We start from the raw sequence: 19,854 nt of genomic DNA on the forward strand, positions 1-19,854 counted from the left end.
AGGTCATGGCAATGGAAGCTAGATTTTAAAGGCAATTTTGATAACAAAATAAGGTAGTATGCCTGCCTGTAAGACTGTGAGATTAGAAAGTGATCTCAGAAATCAAATCTTCCTCTGATGTTCATATTTTAAGGTCCTGATGGCACAGACTAAGGAGAAAAAATCTAGACGCTAGATGTGTGTCTTGCTCCCACTCCCTTTCTGATCGAGAACCTTGAAATCCTAATCCATTTTACCCAATGACATTCTTTAATTGCGATCTTACATTATCTAGAAACTCCTATTGTAACATTGCAGACTATGGGGTGTATCCAACTAAGCTTTACCCATTAAAATCAATGGCTCTAAATCGTGTTCATTAATCTCAGTGGGTTTACTCTGAGGAGGATTATTAGTATTGGATACAGCCTTATTACACAAGGGGCAGGGGGGTTGGACTAGACTGAGGATCATCGTGGTCCCTTCCAATTCTATGGTGTATTTTCTGGCAGGAGTGGCCAAAACTATTTTTCTATACATGGAATTCAAACAGCACCAGTAGTTAAGAACAGAATGGGTTGCAACAGCAGTTGCTGGTACCCACATGACTGGGACATTTAAATGACATGTAACTTCTCATTTCTTGTTTATTATTGTTATTTATTATTGTCAAGATCAAAGAGCGGTTTGCAACATAAAAATATAAAAAGAGAACACAGAATACATCATAAAAGAATAATGTTCCACGTCCCAAACGGATGCCTATGTGTTTATAAGTAGTAATCTGTGTAAGTTTTAAAGCCATCCGACTCCCCCCCCCCCCGATGTTTTTAAATTTCTGGAGTGAATTAAAAATAAATAAAATGTTAATGCTGCATTTTTCTGTCAGCCTGACAGTTAATTTTCTTCCGGCTATGCATGCCAGTCATTTTAAAGCCACGCCCATCTCTACTCCCCCCTCCCCCTGCGCGCCTTCCTCAGGCCAAAGCGTGAGATGACGCCTCGGAAGGCGGAGACAAGCACACTGAGGCGCTTGCGCAAAACGCCTTTTCCGCTTCCTGTCTTCCCCCTCCCCTATTTTGCGCCTTGGTTGGTCGGGAGCGGCCGGAAGAGGCGGGGCCGAGCTCGCGAGCGGGTCTCCCAGGTGACAGCGAGGCCGGGCTGGCGGCAACGGCCTATGAGGGAAGCAAGCGATGGCAGCAGCGGCGGCGGCAGCAGCAGCGGCGGCAACGGCGACGTCTGAGCGGGAGGCCGCGTCCGCCCTTGAATGAAGGGAGCCCGCGGTCGCCGAGGGAAGCGGCTCCCCCTCGGCTCGCGCCGCCGCCGTCGTGTCGCCTCTTCTCCCGCTTGGCGCTGGTCAAGGTGAGCGGGCGCCGGGGAGTTGCTGCCCGCCCTGGAGCCGCCTCGTCCCGGGGGGTAAGCTGGGCAGCTGCTTCCCTGGCTCGGAGAGGAAGCAGGCGGGCCCCGTCCCTCCCTCGGCCCGCCTGCGAGCCCTGATGGGGCGGCCGCTGGTTGGCCAGCCGCAGTTCTCCCCCCGCTTCCCAGTGGCGGCTCTTCCGCCGGAGCGAGGAGTTCCAACTCTGCCGAGCTCAGCTAACCGGGGAAGCCCCAAAAGGCGTTCTTTCCCCCTTCCCACCTTGTAAAGTAAGAGTCGCCGCCTGCCTCGCGGGGTTGTTGTGGAAAGCCAGCGGGAGGTGTTCTGCGGCACCCCTTTTGCAAAAAGAAAAAAGGAGTTTTATTCGGGCATGTGCTTTTTGCTTTATGAGGGGGAGAGAAAAGAGAAGAAGAATCTTTATTTGCATCAGCCACTAGCCATAGCAATAAAATAAAATGTACTGAAGATAGAGGTAGAAGCTTAGCTATAGAAAATACATTTTGGGGGGTTTACATCAATAATCAAATAATAGATCTTATTCTAATTGCCCCGGCTAAAAACCTTGCAGTTTTTCTGTCGTCTGATCATCTCGATGTGCTGAAAGGAAGGACACAGTAGCAGTAGTTGAGTGGCCCAGCATGGACAATGATACAGGGGTAATAACCCCGGTCCTCAAATCTTTATAAAGAGTGCAAGCCAGAAGCACATGAGTTAACTGACGCAATACTGCCATCTCTACATGGACATAGCTGTTTTTCCGGTGGAATTTTTTGAAATTGACCCTCAAGTCCAGCTGAAGACAGTACAGTGGTACCTCGGGTTACATACGCTTCAGGTTACAGACTCCGCTAACCCAGAAATAGTGCTTCAGGTTAAGAACTTCGCTTCAGGATGAGAACAGAAATCGTGCTCCAGCGGTGCGGCGGCAGCAGCAGGCCCCATTAGCTAAAGTGGTGCTTCAGGTTAAGAACAGTTTCAGGTTAAGTACAAACCTCCGGAATGAATTAAGTACTTAACCCGAGGTACCACTGTATATTCAATCTTGCAAAAGTGAAAGCGCATCTGTATTTTGGAATTGTTAAATTTTGCAAATAGGGTGCCAAAGTGTCAAAATGACTAGGCGGAAAATAATCATGTTGTGTTGTATAGTCGTTTGGTCGTGTCCGACTCTTCATGACTCCATGGACCAGAGCACGCCAGGACAAAATAATCATAACATGGACAAAATTTCCTTATTGTGGCCAAATTATTCTCTCGCTCGATACCATATAGGCACTGTCTAATTAAATTATTTGCTTCGCTGAAGCCCAGTGTTAGTAACTTGTGGTGATGAACCAGAAAAGTAAAGCTTTTGGTTGACAATTTTAGTCCAAGCACTCTCATGACAATCTTGAATGCTAAGGGTAGTAGGCCAGTGGAGTTTAAATTTAGGCAAAGCCATGCAGGAATTGCGACTGAAGAATCCCCGACACATGTCCATCCAACCTTGGGTTAAAACCCTCTTGATAGATATGGCAGGTAAGCACACACACATTCAATATGTTAGTTCCTGAGGTCAGTGGGGAAATGAAACTGGAAGGAATACAGGCAGGGATAATGGCAGTAAAGTGTAAACATGTGGAAAACACAGTTGCAGCAATCTAGCGGTGTTTGTGATAAACATCCTGGCACCGGTTAGTTACTGTAATTAGCATCTGTAGTTAAGTCAAAGGCCATAACCTCATTTCGAAGCTCAATTGATAAGCTTGGTTTTCCTTTTGTTGTAACGAGTTGAGTAAAAGTTGGAAGCTGCTAGATCTAAACTAGGTACTATAAATACTAGTGATATTTGTAGTTCTTTATAAAACAGTGCTTGCCACTTGGAACCAAAGCCCACCTTTTTAAAAAGTTTGGGGTGCCCTCTGACATGTGCAGCTAGATAAAACTTCAAGCATTAGGGGATGTACATCACTAGATAAAAGTTATGGTTCCTCTTGTTCTTTTGAACTTTTAATATGCCTACCTACATGCATCACTTGTGAGATTGCCTTTTTCTTCAAGGAAATACTGCGCTTCTGATATCGCAAATTATGAGAACCGTATCTAGAGATAGGGAAAGATGACATTGATCATGTGAGATGCAGAGAAAAGCTCATTGGCTGTATTTAATGCATGTTATACTGGATGAGACTTCAGACAAGTCCAGCATGCTTAAGCTGGTAAAGGAAGGGGTCACTCACTGTAAACTGTTGTATTGACCTAGTATTTGAGGGGGGAAACTCCATGTTCAACTGTCAAGATGTCTTTACTGCATACCTGTTCCCCTAGATTTAATTCATAATAGCACCTCGAGCTGCATAGTATATTATTCTATTCTAAATAAGTTTGAGTTATGAGATTGACTCTTAAGTCATGGGCATGTCATATTGGCAGTTAAAATTTTAGGATAAGCATTACAGTTACTTCGTTGCAAGTCTTAACTCTTTGTTTCTAGAAATATTTGCAACCCAAACATGTGCATGTTTACTGGGAAGCAAGTCCCAGTGAGCTCAATGGAATTTGATGTTGGTTGGAAGGGAAATGGCTATTACTCATGAGTCTTGGCAATTGTGGCTACCAGATTTTTTGTTTTAAATACAGGGTCATATATTTTAGATTCCATTTAAATTGGAACAACTTGAACGTTACACCGTTGACATTTAAAACGCAAAGCTTCTACTTTATGCATTTGACTCTGGTTGTGACACATTAGGAATGCTGGACATGGGTGGGAGTTGCTGTTTGAGGTATAGCCATTTTTTGAGCAGTATGAGTTGACATTTGTGACAATTTGTTTTTTCGCACCCATGAAAATCCACAAGAGACGTTCATATGCCTAGCGTATGTTATAGTATGTAGTAATGATTACTACTTGTATTGAAAAAAATTAAGGGTTTCCTATATTCAGTCTATATATTTTGTCACTTTGAAAAAGCAAAACACCTTTTGGCCCCTAGATGAATTTCCAAGCTATCTGGAAGAGTGGCTAATGGGGATAATACGGTTGTCCACATACAGCACCCCATAGTCAATTTTGACTGGACTTAACCTCTACTCCCTTATGAAAATGAGGGGTTATGAACCATATTTTCTCTTAATTGACAAGGGCTGTCCCTTGCTCTGAACAAATTAAGTACTATAGTGCTAAAGAAGAATTCCTGTACCTAAATGGGGTAAACCAGATAACAAGGACAGGCAGAAAGTAGGGGCAATGCCTATAATTTGAGGGTCTCCTATGCGGGTGGCGCTGTGGGTTAAACCACAGAGCCTAGGACTTGCTGATCAGAAGGTCGGCGGTTCGAATCTCCTCAACGGGGTGAGCTCCCATTGCTTGGTCCCTGCTCCTGCCAACATAGCAGTTTGAAAGCATGTCAAAGTGCAAGTAGATAAATAGGTACCGCTCTGACGGGAAGGTAAATGGTGTTTCCGTGCACTGCTCTGGTTCGCCAGAAGCGGCTTAGTCATGCTGGCCACATGACCCAGAAGCTGTACGCTGGCTCCCTCGGCCAGTAAAGCGCGATGAGCGCCGCAATCCCAGAGCCGGTCACGACTGGATCTAATGGTCAGGGGTCCCTTTATCTTTTTACTGGGACAAAGTCATAACTTGCAAACCTCTTATCATATCCTTCCTTTATTTAAAGGTAAAGGTAAAGGTACCCCTTCCTTTATTTACCTTTGCTCTAAATGAAAAAGCTCCAACCATTTCATCCTTCACTTGTTAGAGGAGTAGCTCCAGGCCCCTGCTAATTTTGGTTGTCTTTCTCTGTACCTTTTCCACCTCAGCAAGATGCAGTTACTGGAACTATGCACAGTATTCCATGTGAAGTTTGATCATAGATTTGTATAAGGCCATTATAGTATTGGTCTTTTTATTTTAATACCTTTCCTGTTCATCTCCAGCATGGATTTTGCCATTTTCATAATGCAGGATTGATGTTTGCATTGAGCTATTCAACATGACTTCAAGATTGCTTGCCTGAGTAGTAGCCACCAGATCAAGCCCCGTCATTGTATATATGAAACTAGGATTTTCTTCCCCAGTGTGCATCACTTCCTGCTTAACTATTTTTTTTTTTTAAAAAAAATTATTGGGTTTTCACATTTTATATAGACAAAGACATAAACACAAAAACACAAAGAAACAAGCAAACAGAAAAAGACAACAAACATGTATACTTTCCAAAAAAGTTATTTTCTAACCCTGGTCATTGACTTCCCCCCACCCCCTCCCTTGCATCCCTATTCCCAAATTTATATCAGCAAATTGGCATTTCCTTGTCCATCTTAATATTAGTCCTTTATATAAAAATAAGCAAAATTAGATTTTTTCTAAGTTGGATCTCAGTTCCCTTCCATCGATTTCCCATTTTGTCCTAAATAATAATCTTGTTAGCTAAATCCCATGATCTTGAGTGTTGTTAAAACTAGATTCTTCCCTCCCTCCCATCCCCGGTTTGCGTCCCTTCCAAAAACATGTCCAAAATAACAGTTCTTAGCCCGGGTTCCTCACGTCCGAGGCTCTCAAGTCTCTTTCAGTCCCTCTCCGCCGGTCTAGTTGGTAATCCTTTATGCCGGTCATCGCGTCTCGAAAGAGTTCTTTCACGGTCAGTCCAAAATCTCTTCCCATATTTGCAAGCAGCTGCTGAAGAATTTCCACAAGGCATAAATCTTGAACATAATCAAAGTCAGAGTCTATGTGGAGGCCCCAATTATATTTCTTTATTTTAAATTCCTTGATTTCATAGACTCCCAGGGCCTCCACTTTCATCTTCTGGATCTTTCGTAGGTTTATAGTAGGTTCAATCTAATAGTCTCCTTGTTTATATTCCACAGGTGTCAGCTTCTGGACAATGTTTTCCCATTTCAATTCTTCTCTTTCTTGTTTTGTCTTCTCCTCTTCTTTGGTTATCATTTCCGGTTCAGCTGTGGGTTCTTTCTCAGCCAGGTCCTCGTTGCATTCAGCAGAACTACTTGTTTCAGAAGTCAAGGTCATCAATTGTTCACTCATAGCCGTAGTCTGCTCTTGTAAAATTCCAACCAGATAAAACATCCTTTCGATTTCTCCCAGTATCTTTCCATCCACAGCCATTGTAATTCCACAGAATTCCCTCTAGAGGGAATCTGGTTACTTAGTATTCTTTTCTCCAACAGTCCTCTGTCTTGTTATTGTTTCTTTATTTCCAACAATTTTGGTTCAATTGTAACTCTTTTTAATCCAGAGGTAACTTAGATAACAATTTTCCACTATTAACAGTCCGTTTGACAGCTTTGACAGCTGTCAAACTCTGCACTTCTTAAACAAGCTCCAAAGCAGGACGCTCCCGGGCCCGGGAGGGGGGGTTGTTTACAACAGAACACGAAACATCCAACACTCCTCTCTCCTGCTCAAAATTTCCAAATCTTGGAAGTTACTGTCTTTTTAAAAAAAAAAACTCACCCTTTACAGGGTAGGCACTCCAGCTTAGTTCTTTTATCGTTGCTCTGGATCGTCTGCAAGGTGGGGGTGCGGACTTCCTTTTAGCACATCCCCCGATCGTCTCAAATTTAATGGATAAATTTCTTAAAAACCAAGTCCAAATTACTCACGGGTTGTTTTTTCAGCCGAATTTCAAGGAAGGAAGTCAGCGCTCTCCGGTCGTGGCTCGCGGCTTCGCTCAGCAGAGGTAGCGATGGACTCTCAGTGCCGCGCCGCCCCCCGTATCCCCTCCGCAGCCTTTAAAAAGGCTCTTCGCGAATCAGGGGGGGCGCTTAAGGCACCCGCCGAGTCTTCAGTCCACAGGCATTCCGCGCCTGTGGTTTTAAGGGTCCCCGTGTCGCCGGCACGGCAAAGACCCGTCCCCTGCTGGGCCGATTCCCTCCGGAGCTCGGAGGGAATCCGCCATTCCCGGATCGCGTCAACCCCGGAAGTCCCACTTCCTGCTTAACTAAACGCCATTTTCTCTTTTAGTACCCATTCAACTCTTTATTTGGAACTCTTTATTATCCCTTTTCATTTAATCACCCCATATAATTTGGTGTCATCAACAAACTTGGCCACCATATAGTCTAGCTCTCTAAACAACCTACAGCAGACAATCTTAAAGAGGTTGTATTGGATTACCCATGGCTTCTGAGATGACAAAGGGAAGTCCAAAAGGATGGCAAACACTATAGGCCAAAGACTTCAGTTTTAACTGAAGGGAGAAAAGTGAGTAGGCTGGAGAGATTGCACTAACTGTGTTGCTTTGGCAGCCAAGATGAACTTTTCTTACATACCTGAGGTATGACTTGTGAGGACTTGTGCAGAGAGTTATGGGCCATTTACACTTCAGAACAATCCAGGAAAGTAGACTAAGAACGTAGAAGATGATGATGAAGAAGAAGATGAAGAAATGAGACTGGTGGGCATAAAATCATAAAATTGTAAGCTGGAGCAGACTCAACTTACAATTCAACCCCCTGCAATGCAGAAGTTCTGCCCACAGCCGTCTCTGGGTGAGCTCAAACCATTAACCTTCTGGGTAGCAGCCAGGTGTTCTCTTGGGAGCTACGATTCAATGACTGGGACTCACTGAATCTGAGATATGCTTAAGGTACATGGTAGGGCAACCTCCTTGCAGTGGAGAGTCTTTAAGTCATGGAAGAAGGTAGAAGGACATTTTCAGAGACAGATACTGTATTTTCAGCCCTTTTTTGCTTACTCTGAGAAATGCTAGCTCCAGAACTCAAGTTAGTATTTACTAGTTCATTGCAGTGTACATTGGTTGGCAGGTAAAGGGGAGGAGCATCATGAATGTCTGATTGTTCTAAATTTATGTTCTTGTTTTATAATGCCACTCTTATCTGGTTGCTGTAACTGGTTGGAGCTGTTGGTTGAGAGAGATTATTTACATGGCATTTAACAGTTGCATGCTTGTTAACTCTGCAGAATGCATTTGAATCCTTGTGATTTTCAGGGTATTGCTTCAACATCTGTTACTAATAGATACTGAATTTATCCCTTAGAAAATACAGATCACCTAACTTACCACTTCTGTTTCCATCCTCTTAGGTGTATGTGAACCCTTTGCTTATTGAGGTAACTGTGTTACTATAGGGTTATATCCCCCCACCTTGGTTCTGAGTTGGTGTCAAATTGGGAAGGAGTGTGAAGATCAACTTTTTTTCTTTCTCAGGGGGGAGAACTCCATCTTGGCCTGCAAACCTAGGCATGCTTAGTTGAAGTAAATATAATAATACAAGCATACTTAGTTGAAGTGAATGAAGTAATGTTTTTGACATTGATTGGTTTCTGTTCAATTTATACATTAACTCCAGTCCAGGAGAACCTAGATCTTCGAATCTACAGATATCTTTTTGAAGGAGTTATTTGTCCTGATACACCTGATATGTGCATAGTCAGCTTCTTTGTACATTTTTCTTACTGACCTTTATAAAGCCTTGCACAGTTGAGTTACAACTATTTAGTGTGTGTGAATTCAGCTTTATGCACTTGGCTGAAAAAAGAGGGTGGACCATCCAGGGGGAGAAATGTTGGCAATCTCACAGTACACTTATATATTTTGAAATGTCTTCAGAAACTTTGTTGCTGTGTCATTGCCAGAAGTTTCCACAGGTAAATAAGCTTGGTGGATGAAGAAGTGTGCATGCACACGAAAGCTCATACCAAGAACTAACTTAGTTGGTCTTTAAGGTGCTACTGGAAGGAATTTTTTTATCTTGGTGGATGAAGTTAGAGTTGCATGTGTAACCCCTTCTTCTCTCCACTGTGCTTACCTTACTCTTGCCACTGGAGCATCAGTTGCTGCTGAGCATTAAGAGCCCCTCCCCCCTTTTTTGAATGATGAAGCACCTTTCCCTCCTAAATGAAGGGCAAGGCAGTAACAGCACAGGATTGCCCGCCTGCCACTATTGCCTTCCATCATGCTATTTACTCTTCTATTCTTCTTGCCATTTACAGTACACTTATGATATATTATGGGATATGAGGATATGCTTCAACCTCATGCTGTCTTAATAAAGTTATTTGTGGACATAAAATGCAATTCCTATATACAGTTTGTAAGAATAAAAAAATCATAGGCATTATGACATACAGACAAGACCTTGTTAGATAACAAAATTCCAAATATGCTTTAAAGCTCCTGGGAGGACTATACAGTAGTTTCTGTATAATAGAATAGATTTTGAGTTGTAGGACTCTCAATTATTTCACAAAATTGCACTGTTGAAGCTGAAATGGTGATAGTTATTGTCTGAGAATTATTTTTCTATGTCTGAAAGAATTCCTTGATGGTTATTCCCAGGTGAATGTGTACAGGATTGCAGGCTTAGTGTTGCATATCATGAGAAAATGTAGGGTTAACTGACTTCATGGTGGAAGTAACACTGACTGTTCTGAACTGTAATAAACTCTTGATGAGTGCCAGAATGGTAAGCGTTGTATGTTTACAGAGTGGGAGTACAGGAGAAAGTTCATATTTGTATTTTCCAGTTTAAGTCTGTCTGTGAATGAGACATCAAAATATCAAAAATACTATTCATTGCATTAATGAAATCAAGTGAAAAACAGAGTGTGTGATTGACTTTTCATTAATTAGTATAAACTTTTTTAAAAAAATTCAGATTAGCTTCTTGTGAAGCTCTGTTGAAGCGCAGTGGAAACTCACTTCAATAAATAGTCACTCAGTTGATAAACTATGGCAAGTAAGATTTGCTTCCATGCAGGGAATATTTGGTTGAGGCAGAGAAGTGGTTCTTTTGTTCACTTCAGGCTGTTAATGTGTCAGAAGTTATTAACATAGGTTTGTATGGGCAGGCAGGCTAGTAATTTTTTGTGACTTAATAGTAAGTTGAATGCCCTGATGCTGCAGTTACTGAAAACCATTTGTGGAACTTGATAAAGAAGAGAACCACGCCCTTGAATTATAGTTTTTCCATTTTTATTTGGACTATTTAAGTGTCTGATTCCAAATTATCTTTGTGGGGCTTAGGGAGTGAAGTGCAAAGGCAGTTTAGAGAACCCACCTCTCCCCTGGACCTGATAAATTCAAGAGGCTGCTTATAGTTTGGCTTCTTAATATCTGCTTTGCTTGGTAAAAAAGCAAGACTTGAAGGTGGTCTGAAAAAAATATGTAAACTCATGAATTCAGTGAGCATAAACAGAGAAGGGCTGGCTAGGCCTAGTTTGGATGTTACAGCCAAAGAGTGGTTTAGCGAATGGGAATGTACTGGCTTTGTTCCTGCATCCATAAGGTAGTAAAAAGTTGTGTAATACATGTCAGCATAATTGTATTAATTCTTTTGCAGGTGAAGACTTTCACCATGGCCATTACACAGTTCCGTCTTTTTAAAATTTGTACATGCCTGGCAGCAGTACTGTCTTTTTTTAAGCGCTTAATATGCAGGTAAATAGCTTCTCTTGCATGTGATTTTGGTTTAATTGTAAGGTTTCCCCCCCCCTCTTCATTTGTGAAGAACTTTGTTTTCTTATTTAATTTCAGGCTGTGTAAAGCTCTACCTTAATTTGCATGGTTACACGTTTAAATGAGTTGTACCGAAAAGAGTTATTATTATTATAATATATATATATATATATATATATATATATATATATATATATATATATATTCCTTATTTGGACTACTAAGAAATAGCCATGACAGTTGTTTTAAAGCATCTACTTTCACCTCTTCTTTTTCATGCCATCTATATAACCTGGTTTGAAACAACACTTTTAGCAACATAGAAGCTAACAATGTAAACATTTCTTTGGAAAAAGGAAATGCTATGCTGCAAAAGCAACAGAGACTGCTGGGATACCTTAAGCCACTTACTGTGGCATTAGTGTTTGTGGGCCAGAATCCACACCTTTAAATGCATGATGAGGTCATTTTAATTAGCTGACATATCTGCATTAGTGTCCTGGGCTCCTTTAGAGGAATTAATTAAATAGATAAAATTCTGAGTACAGAGAGAAGAGTAAAAAGTCTTCCATTCTTTGTTAGGGACAAAGTCAAGCAGTTCCAGGGAGCAGTAGGTGTCACAATACTTTTCAGGAGTGGGTTTTACCAGAGCTAACCAGATCTTGTTTTCATGTGATTGGGTTTTCTGTCCTCAGTATTTGTTTGTTTGTTATGTGCATACTCAATATTTTTCCTCTTGATGAATAAGCATAGCTAGTTAATACTGTAAATAAGCATCAAATAGAAACAATTTCAGAAAGTCTGGGCAGCAGTAATTACACTGGTCTAAGGTGCCAATGAATCTTTATCTGTTACCCAATCCCCCCCCCCCCCGGCCAAAGAAAAACCATGGACAAACTGAGGCATACAGTTAGTATCATAGAATCATATCATTGGAAGGGACCGTAAGGTTCATCTAGTCCAACTTTCTGGAATTCAGGAATCTTTCGCCCAAAGTAGGGTTTGAACCCATGGCGCTGAGATTAGGAGTCTCATGCTACCGACTGAGCTATACTGCTTTTTTAATAAAAAAAAGTAGAAGTATGCTCATTGCTTCTGTAGTTTTCATTCAGTAGTGGTTCTATGAACTTTAATTTGGTTCAAGATTGAACCTTGAAAATATTAACACTTTACTTAAAAATTAGAAAACAAAAGTACAGTCCATGTGAAGATTTTGGTAGTTACAGCATAGTTCCCATTCCTGGCAAGCCTCGCTTATTATTCTCTCTGGCTTTATACTCACTCACCACCACCACCACCCCAATATAAATAGTGAGAAGCATGCATACAATAAATAATGTTAAACACTGTTCCATCCATTTGGGCTGCATAATTCAAGAAATTTAGCAAGACTTTATTGAACTAAAGACTCAAAGCTGTGTCTTCCAGGCACAGTTCTCTCTTCAAAGTTCAAAGTTCTTTACACACTTCAGTGCCTGCGTTTTGGTACAGAGAAACCATTCAGGCTACTGCTTCAGTTAATGTCCCAACACAAGAATTTTAATGGCCAGATTCCACAGGAGGAGGAGCAATTGGAAAAGGAAGTGACCTCTTCTTTTTATATATTGTAAAGCAGGGGGAGCTTATAAGATCCTCTCCTAATGGTATGGACACTAACTCCATCAGCCCCAGCCAGCATGTGCAATGGCTGGAGTCAAAGAGAATTGTAGTCCATACTATCTAGATGTCATCACACTGTGTATGTGTTCCCTTCCAAATCACAGATGTGCAAGCAGGAGTCTGCACCTTGGTAAGAATTAGTCAGGTATGTTAATTCTTATGAAGGAAATCACTTGCATCAGCTGAGAGACATCTACAGTAACTAGGATAGTAGTGGGAGGTTTAAATTAAGATAAATATATAGACCAGCACTTCTTCAAAAGCAGATATTAATCTTTGCTTGTTCACACAAAAGTTACTAACCTTTTCAATCCACTACATTTTCACTTAGCTACGTTCGATCATTTTCTTTAACATATTTAGCCTTACTAATAGCTTTTAGTGCTCATGTTTTCAGAGCTAAGAAGATCCTTGCCTTTCTTTTTCAGGACTGGAAGAGGGCGAAAACTTAGTGGAGATCAAATAACTTTACCAACTACTGTGGATTACTCGTTGGTTCCAAAGCAGGTAATACATTTTAATGTCAGTGATTGAACAATAGTAATTCCAAGTGGCTCAGTCAAATATAGATTGTTTTTTATGAGTGTCAAGCTGCAAATAGAAATCTGAAGTCTCGCTGTTTTCATCTTTAGTCAGAAGTAGAAGACTGGACTTCATGGGATGAAGATGCACCGACAAGCGTGAAGATTGAAGGTGGCAATGGCGATGTGGCCAATCAGCAAAATGGTTTGGAAGAAATGGAGCCTGACTATTTTAAGGACATGACGCCAACAATAAGGAAAACACAGAAAGTAGGTTTCCAGCACACGTGACACGAAACATTATGTAACATCTTATAAGTATAAGTCCTTATTAGTATTTGGTGCAGAGGAAATTTCTTTGTGTGAATCAGCTGGTCTGGTGCATTTTAGTATTGTAATGCAACAACATGGTTGTATGTGGCAGAGGGATAACATGCAAAATTAAAGGTGTTACTCCATCTTGATCTCTTTAACTGGCTAGTCTAGGTTGTTACAAGTACAGTAGCATGGATAGTTACATTATTGCTGCTTGTATCAAATTTTGGAGACTTCAGAGGAAGCTTACTCCTTTCTGTAGCTTAGAACTTCATTTGTAATCAGGTGACTGGCTTGTATGTTTACTGGTGACAGTATGATACCAAGGGAGTTGGTGCAATTAAGCTCTCCAGAGCAGCATTGACTTGGTTCAGAAGTATACGAGCCTTCATAAGCTTTGGTTTTGTCCCTTTTCTCCTCCTTGGTATGCACAAAGAGGAAATCATAAGCACCTTTTCTGTTTTTAAACAAGCCATGGGGCTCTGTTTTTGCCCAAACATGGGAAACACCAGTTTGTTTAACTCTGGTTAGTGGAAACACACTGAAATCTGAGACCATGGTTTAATCCTGGCTAAATTCTCGCTGACTAGCGCTTAAGTAAACCAGCAATTGAAAATCTTGCAATTCATTCTGTTAATAATGGAGGTATTTATGATGTTTTCTCTTTCCTCTCCAATGTTATATTGCAGATTATTGTTAAAAAACGTGAACCCTTAAGTTTTGGGAACCAGGATGTCAGTGCAGGATTTTCTAGTAGATTAGCAGCTACACAAGACACTCCATTTATTCATCAGTCTGTAAGTATCTTCTCTGTACTGATCACTTTCTGTGTTTAGATAATGTTTTCTCTCAGAAGACTGTGTAAATATTTTTGCTTTGTCAGAGGCAGGTTGTATTGTTGGAATGTCTCTTAAGGGTACTTTCCAATGCCAAATCTCCAAAGGCAGCACTTTGTTTTAAAGAGTGTATCTTGAAACTTGTTGATTATATCACTCCTACCTCCCATAATACAAAAGACCTGCTAAATTGCAAAATAAAAATGGTTGAACTGCCAAAGCCTCACCTTTCCAAGCATTGACCAGCTATTTTGGTGGCTTGTTGTAGAGTAGCTTCAGGCATGGCTCACTACACTTTCTTTCCTGCTTATTGTTCTCCATGACATGTTAGCCCAGCTGCAGTATTGGTTGATCCAGTCTGCTCCCCCAGCTTTCAAATTGTAGGATTGATTCAATTCATTCACTTCCCCCTTAACCCCTATTACAGGGGTGTCCAAACTTTTTTCAAAGAGGGCCAGATTTGATGAAGTGAACATGCGTGAGGGCCAACCAAAAGGCTGACCAAAGGTGTGGAACCTTTTTTAGGATTGAAGTTGTTGAGCTTTTTATTGGATTTTACCCCAGGGAATAAACTGCCACAGGGTCCTGATTAAACTGACCGGCGGGCTGGATTAGACCCCTGAAACGGACTTTGGACATGCCTGCCCTATTACATGCAACAAGTATTTCTGTCAAAATTAAGAACTAAACCAGTGCATCCATTTGTTCCCTCTATCGATAAATGTGGTTCTCCACTACCCCCCATGAAAAGGATGTGATGCATTAGACAATTGCCCATAAAAGGAAGTGGTTGTCAACCCCCCCCCCCCCAAGCCTGCCAAGAGGCTCCTATGGGTGTCAAGGGGACTCTGCTGAATAGGGTGTGTTGTGCTCAGCGGGGGAGCTGAGGGTGAAAGGGGGACTGTGGAAAATCAGGTGGAAGCACCTTCTCTGAGGACTTCCTGCAGTTCTCCCTTTCCCCCTTTACACCCTGTTCTGCAGCCCACCCCATTCAGCAGGGTGCCCCTAATCCTTGGAAGACGCTGAGGCAGGAGGAGCAAGAAAACTCACCTTGTGCTAACCCCCATTCTTGGAAACATTTCTGGATCCAATCCTATATATCATGCCTTTCGTTGACATAAATTTAGGATTTCATGTATGTAAAAACTAGGACGTGACAGAGACATCTGTGATAGTTTGCTTTGTCTGCTAGTAAAAACTTCAGGAGTTTTAGACAGATGTTCCCAATGGGAATGTTACAATCTAGTATGGCAGGAACATGGAAGAGTGATGTATGCACAGTTAAGGAATTAATAATGTCTTGGCCAGCACTAGAAAGCAGAAAATGCTTCTGTGTTTTTGGAAGTTCATTCAACACATGGCTGTCTTCATTAAGTAATGTGCAGAGTGGTAGAGTTGCTGTTGCCTAACTAAGATTCCATTCCTATAAATAGGATGACACACCCCTAATGTGGAATAATAGTTTTCTGAGATTTAGCGAGTTGAGTCTCTCTCTGTAGATGTCTGTTGAATTCTTGTCCTTTTCCAGCCAGAACTGGGAGACTTGGAGACATGGCAGGAAAACAGAAATGCTTGGGAAGAAGAGGAAGATGCCTCCTGGCAAGCAGAAGAGGTTCTTAGGTAAATTTGCACAATCTTATAATTGACTGTACTGCAAATATTTGCTGTTAACTAGCAGACATTGATTCAGAGAGGATGCACTTTTAATCGTGTTTGCATGTAACACTAAGCTATAGTTCATTGTTATATGAATGAACCCTTCAGCTTGTATGCTCCTCGCCGACCCCTTTTCCTTTTCTGATACAGTCATGAGCTATTGGAAGCTATTGGGCCATTTTCACTGGCACAGTGAACTTCAGTGCATGCAACAATTGCGTCAGTGGTCTGATTAGCACAGAACACTGGATGCAACCCGTTGCTTGTTTTTGAACAGAAGCATGTTCAAGTAGCTAAATTTTATTTGTGGCTTATAGAAACCAGCAAGCTTCATAAACCAGGGTTTGAAATTGGCTTGTGGCAAGTAGAAACTGAAAGCTGCTCACCAGAGGGAGTGGGGAGTGTGCACGTTTAAGGTCACCTAAGGTCTTCACTGTGCTGAGCACAGCATTCATATAAGAGAATTTAAAAATACAGTGGTACCTTGAGTTACAAACGCCTCGGATTACAAATGCTTCAGGTTAAAAACTCCGCTAACCTGGAAGAGTTGCCTCAAGTTAAGAACTTTGCCCCAGGATGAGAACGGAAGTCGTGTGCCAGCGGCAGCAAGAGGCCCCATTAGTGAAAGCACGCCTCTAGTTAAGAACAGTTCAGGTTAAGAACGAACCTCCGGAACGAATTGTGCGTAACTAGAATTACCACTATAAACAGAAACCCCAAGTATAAAGAGGCAATACAATTACTGTGAAGATTCATAGCAGTAAAATCATTGCGATTTGAAAAGCCACAACACTTTTGTGAATTTAATATTGGAATGCTGTTCCCAGTGCTGCTCACTGGTCACATATCCGGAGCTTTAGGCACTAGGCCTAGAATTTTCTATTCACCCAGGCATTTGATTGCTTCTGTTTAAGGCTGTTTTCTGCTCTTAATTTGAACATTTTATTGTTTGGTTCTATTTTCTTCTGCAATCCGCTCTTGCAGATTTGGCTTAAAATCAGGATAAAAATTATGGACCATATCCAGTGCTTCAGGTCTGCTGGCATGATGGACTTTCATGCATAGAGCAGAGCTTCCTCTTCTCTCCGCCCCCCGTATCCCCAGATGTTCGAGGGTCTTTCTAGAGCAGATTTTGCAGTGTGCATAGGGAGGAGGAGAAGTCTCATTACACCAGTGGAAATATATTGAATGCAGACCCTTTTATTTGCTTACTTACTTTTAAAAAATACTATTTATCAATAAAAAGTGGAGAAAAGCAAATATTCAGGGTCCAACTCAGCTAAGAGTTTATGAATGGCAGCTTCTCCATACCTTTCTATTGTGTACTTAGTTAGCACAAGAACCCAAATAGCGTGGTTTGAAGGCACAAGAAGCTGTGCCTGGATTGCAGCCACATGTACACCATCTTTCTTTCATGATGGAAGAAAGGCGGGATCTGCAGTGTTTGCTAAGGATTCCACTTCATTTAAGTTGCTGATAAAAAATGTTGAAGCGTACTGGACAGAATGCTACAGCGCTTCATTCAAAGTCCCATTCTGATTGGTAGAAAAGCATTGATGAGTTCTGTTTAAGTATAGTTGTAAAGATGAGCAGGAAAGGTTGTTGTTATAATATACAGTCGTACCTTGGTTCTCAAGCAGAATCTGTTCTGGAAGTCTGTTCAACTTCCAAAAACATTCAGAAACCAAGGCATGGCTTTCGATTGGCTGCAGGAGCTTCCTGTACTCAATCAAAAGGCGTCAGGCATTTGGCTTCCAAAAAGTTCACAAAACACTTCCGGGTTTGTGGTGTTCAGGAGCCAAAACGTTCGAGTCACAAGGCGTTCGAGAACCAAGGTACGACCCTATACGTATGAGATCTTGGCAAAGAATAGTTTAAATTGTTGGAAATACTGAAGCCTTGAAATAATACCTTTCCTAGCCACCAGAGGGCTCAGTATACATCCAAGCCTCTCCCATTCTTGGTTAAAGAACAATCATCATTCCTTATATTTCACTTTCTTGAGGATTAGTGTTAAGGCCATGGATGGTTTCCCATGCCTTAGTCAAAATACATGGTCTGAAATCTTACCCAAACTGCCATGAGAAGGGGCGAATTTTACAATGCTCACATCTGTTTTACCAAGCTTATGTTGGTTAACATGTTCCGCTGCTTAGCTCTAAATTGTATTGGAAAGTAGATTATATTCCGTGGGTAGGCCGCTATTGGTCCCATCTCAGGCAGCCATTAATTCTGTTTCACTGTATTTGTGTACCTTCTGTATACGGAAAGTATTTGCATCCATTAGAGGGAAAGTCATTTCCATCTTTTGCATCCATTGATGCAATTCCATTTTTTGTCAAATTGCAGGCAGCAGAAAATAGCAGAAAGGGAAAAAAGGGCAGCTGAGCAACAAAGGAAGAAAATGGAGAAAGAAGCACAGCGGTTAATGAAGAAAGAACAAAATAAAATTGGTGTGAAGCTGTCCTAACAACATTTGCCTTGGTCTCACGGAGCCAGCAGTGGGGAGAGAATTCAGCTTCATCATTTTGTATTGATCTCAGTATTTTTAGAACTCCGGCTCACTACTTATTTTAAAGCCATCTTGGAAGAGACGGTTGGTTCTTCCATAAAGCAAGTGGACAGTTCAAACAATGACAGCATCATCCCATTTAATCCCATCAAGATGGGACAGTGTTTCCTGCAGAAGCCCTATCCCCGTGCACTCACTGCGAGAAGAGCTGCTACTTCATAAACTCTTCAAATGCCTGTTTTGAAGCTAAAGGGAAAAAGGGTGTAAATAATTGAATGATGGCAATCTATTGTCTATTATGCTTATTACGAGAAAGGTGTGTAATTAAATAATTTTAAAGAATGTGTTGCTTCACTGCTTGTTTTCACAAAACCCTGCCTTTACTGCAGTACTAAGTGCCTCATTATAAATTTTAGGGAAGCCAGTTAAGCTGACGGTGTCATACATAGAAGGATAATTTGCTTAATGCCAGCCATGACTTCAGGCAAAAAAGATGTTGCTATTATCTTGCTTTGTTTGATGTACCTGCAATGATGTTTGCTTTCTTGCATCTTTAAACTCCCAAGACAGAAGCCCTGCTGGAAGGTTAAGCTGAGATAGCAACTTCTACTTCCCAAACATAGGCAACAGGTGTCTGCCTGCTTTCATGAAAAATTCCAGAACTTCTTGGGTGGTGATCTAGGCATTGCTTATGCAGATTAATATATCAGTGGCTGCTTCTGAACTTTGAAATCCAAGTTTTAAGGGCACAAAACTCCTTTGATATGCTGAAGTCTCAGGGGCGAGGCAATTGTGTAAGTCCCAGCAGCCAGATGGGCTTTCCCTCCACCTACAAAGCTGGACTGTTCTCCAATGCATGTGATCAGGTTTCTTCCAGCCTAAGTGCAAAGAAGCCTTTCCTTTCCTGGTAATGAAGGGTCATTGCATCTATGCCAAGCATCCAAAACTTTGAAGAGTGTGTCACATGGAAATATTGAGTTGTCAGATCAACTTGAAGCTGGCCTCACTAAGGAAAAAATGGGCAGTTGATTGCACAGGAATGAATTGCTCTAGTATGTATCGCTTAATTTAGCATGCTGAGCCAATCCTTGGGCTGTTTGTCAAAGCTGAAGGCAGCTGGAAAAACTTATATGGACTCCTGTTTTCCCAGGTTGCTTGCTTAGGAACTCATCATTCCATGTTTAACTTGCCACTTCTGAAATAGGGGCATTGGTGGTTGTGCTGAGGGCCAGCCTACATTTTACCTTTGTTGTGTAGATTAACGGAGGTAAGATTCCTTCATTAGATTTTAATGTGTATCACTGGCCAGGTTGGCTGCCATATCAAATGTTTTGGAGTGTATAAGGGATGCGGGTGGTGCTATGGCCTAAACCACGGAGCCTTTTGGGTTTGCTGATCAGAAGGTTAGTGGTTCGAATCTGCATGACATGGTGAGCTCCCATTGCTCTGTCCCAACTTCTGCCAATCTAGCAGTTTGAAAGCATACCAGTTCAAGTAGATAAATAGGTTACAGCTGCAGTGGGAAGGTAAATAGCATTTCCATGTGCTCTGGCTTCTATCACGGTATTCCGTTGTGCCA

The 19,854-nt window shown here is 41.5% G+C and overlaps 1 protein-coding gene across 3 annotated transcripts; it reads left to right on the top strand.

Moving 5' to 3' along the window:
* Positions 1–1,091: 1,091 nt before the first annotated feature.
* EBAG9 (estrogen receptor binding site associated antigen 9) lies at positions 1,092–18,617 on the top strand. 3 transcript variants are annotated; one of them, XM_082235948.1, is made up of 7 exons: positions 1,097–1,341; positions 10,661–10,758; positions 12,864–12,942; positions 13,068–13,226; positions 13,961–14,068; positions 15,636–15,727; positions 18,113–18,617. In XM_082235948.1, the coding sequence occupies exons 2-7, from the start codon at positions 10,676–10,678 to the stop codon at positions 18,231–18,233; spliced, it is 642 nt and encodes a 213-aa protein (XP_082092074.1). In that variant the 5' UTR covers positions 1,097–1,341; positions 10,661–10,675; the 3' UTR covers positions 18,234–18,617. The 3 variants fall into 3 exon arrangements, with proteins under 3 accessions (XP_082092073.1, XP_082092074.1, XP_082092075.1); XM_082235949.1 differs by lacking the exon at positions 1,097–1,341 and adding an exon at positions 1,604–1,623; XM_082235947.1 differs by lacking the exon at positions 10,661–10,758 and having other exon boundaries at positions 1,092–1,341.
* Positions 18,618–19,854: the final 1,237 nt, after the last annotated feature.

The sequence above is a fragment of the Podarcis vaucheri genome (genome assembly GCF_965113315.1).
Source record: "Podarcis vaucheri genome assembly, chromosome: 8".
Lineage (NCBI taxonomy): Eukaryota > Metazoa > Chordata > Lepidosauria > Squamata > Lacertidae > Podarcis > Podarcis vaucheri.

What these genes read in the sequence shown, in the direction of transcription:
- EBAG9 (XM_082235947.1), top strand. Translation starts at nt 1,247, where the DNA reads ATGAAGGGAGCCCGCGGTCGCCGAGGGAAGCGGCTCCCCCTCGGCTCG. An exon ending in ACTCGTTGGTTCCAAAGCAG is followed by an intron (nt 12,943 to 13,067) that starts GTAATACATTTT and finishes TTTCATCTTTAG; the next exon opens with TCAGAAGTAGAAGACTGGAC. An exon ending in CAAGCAGAAGAGGTTCTTAG is followed by an intron (nt 15,728 to 18,112) that starts GTAAATTTGCAC and finishes GTCAAATTGCAG; the next exon opens with GCAGCAGAAAATAGCAGAAA.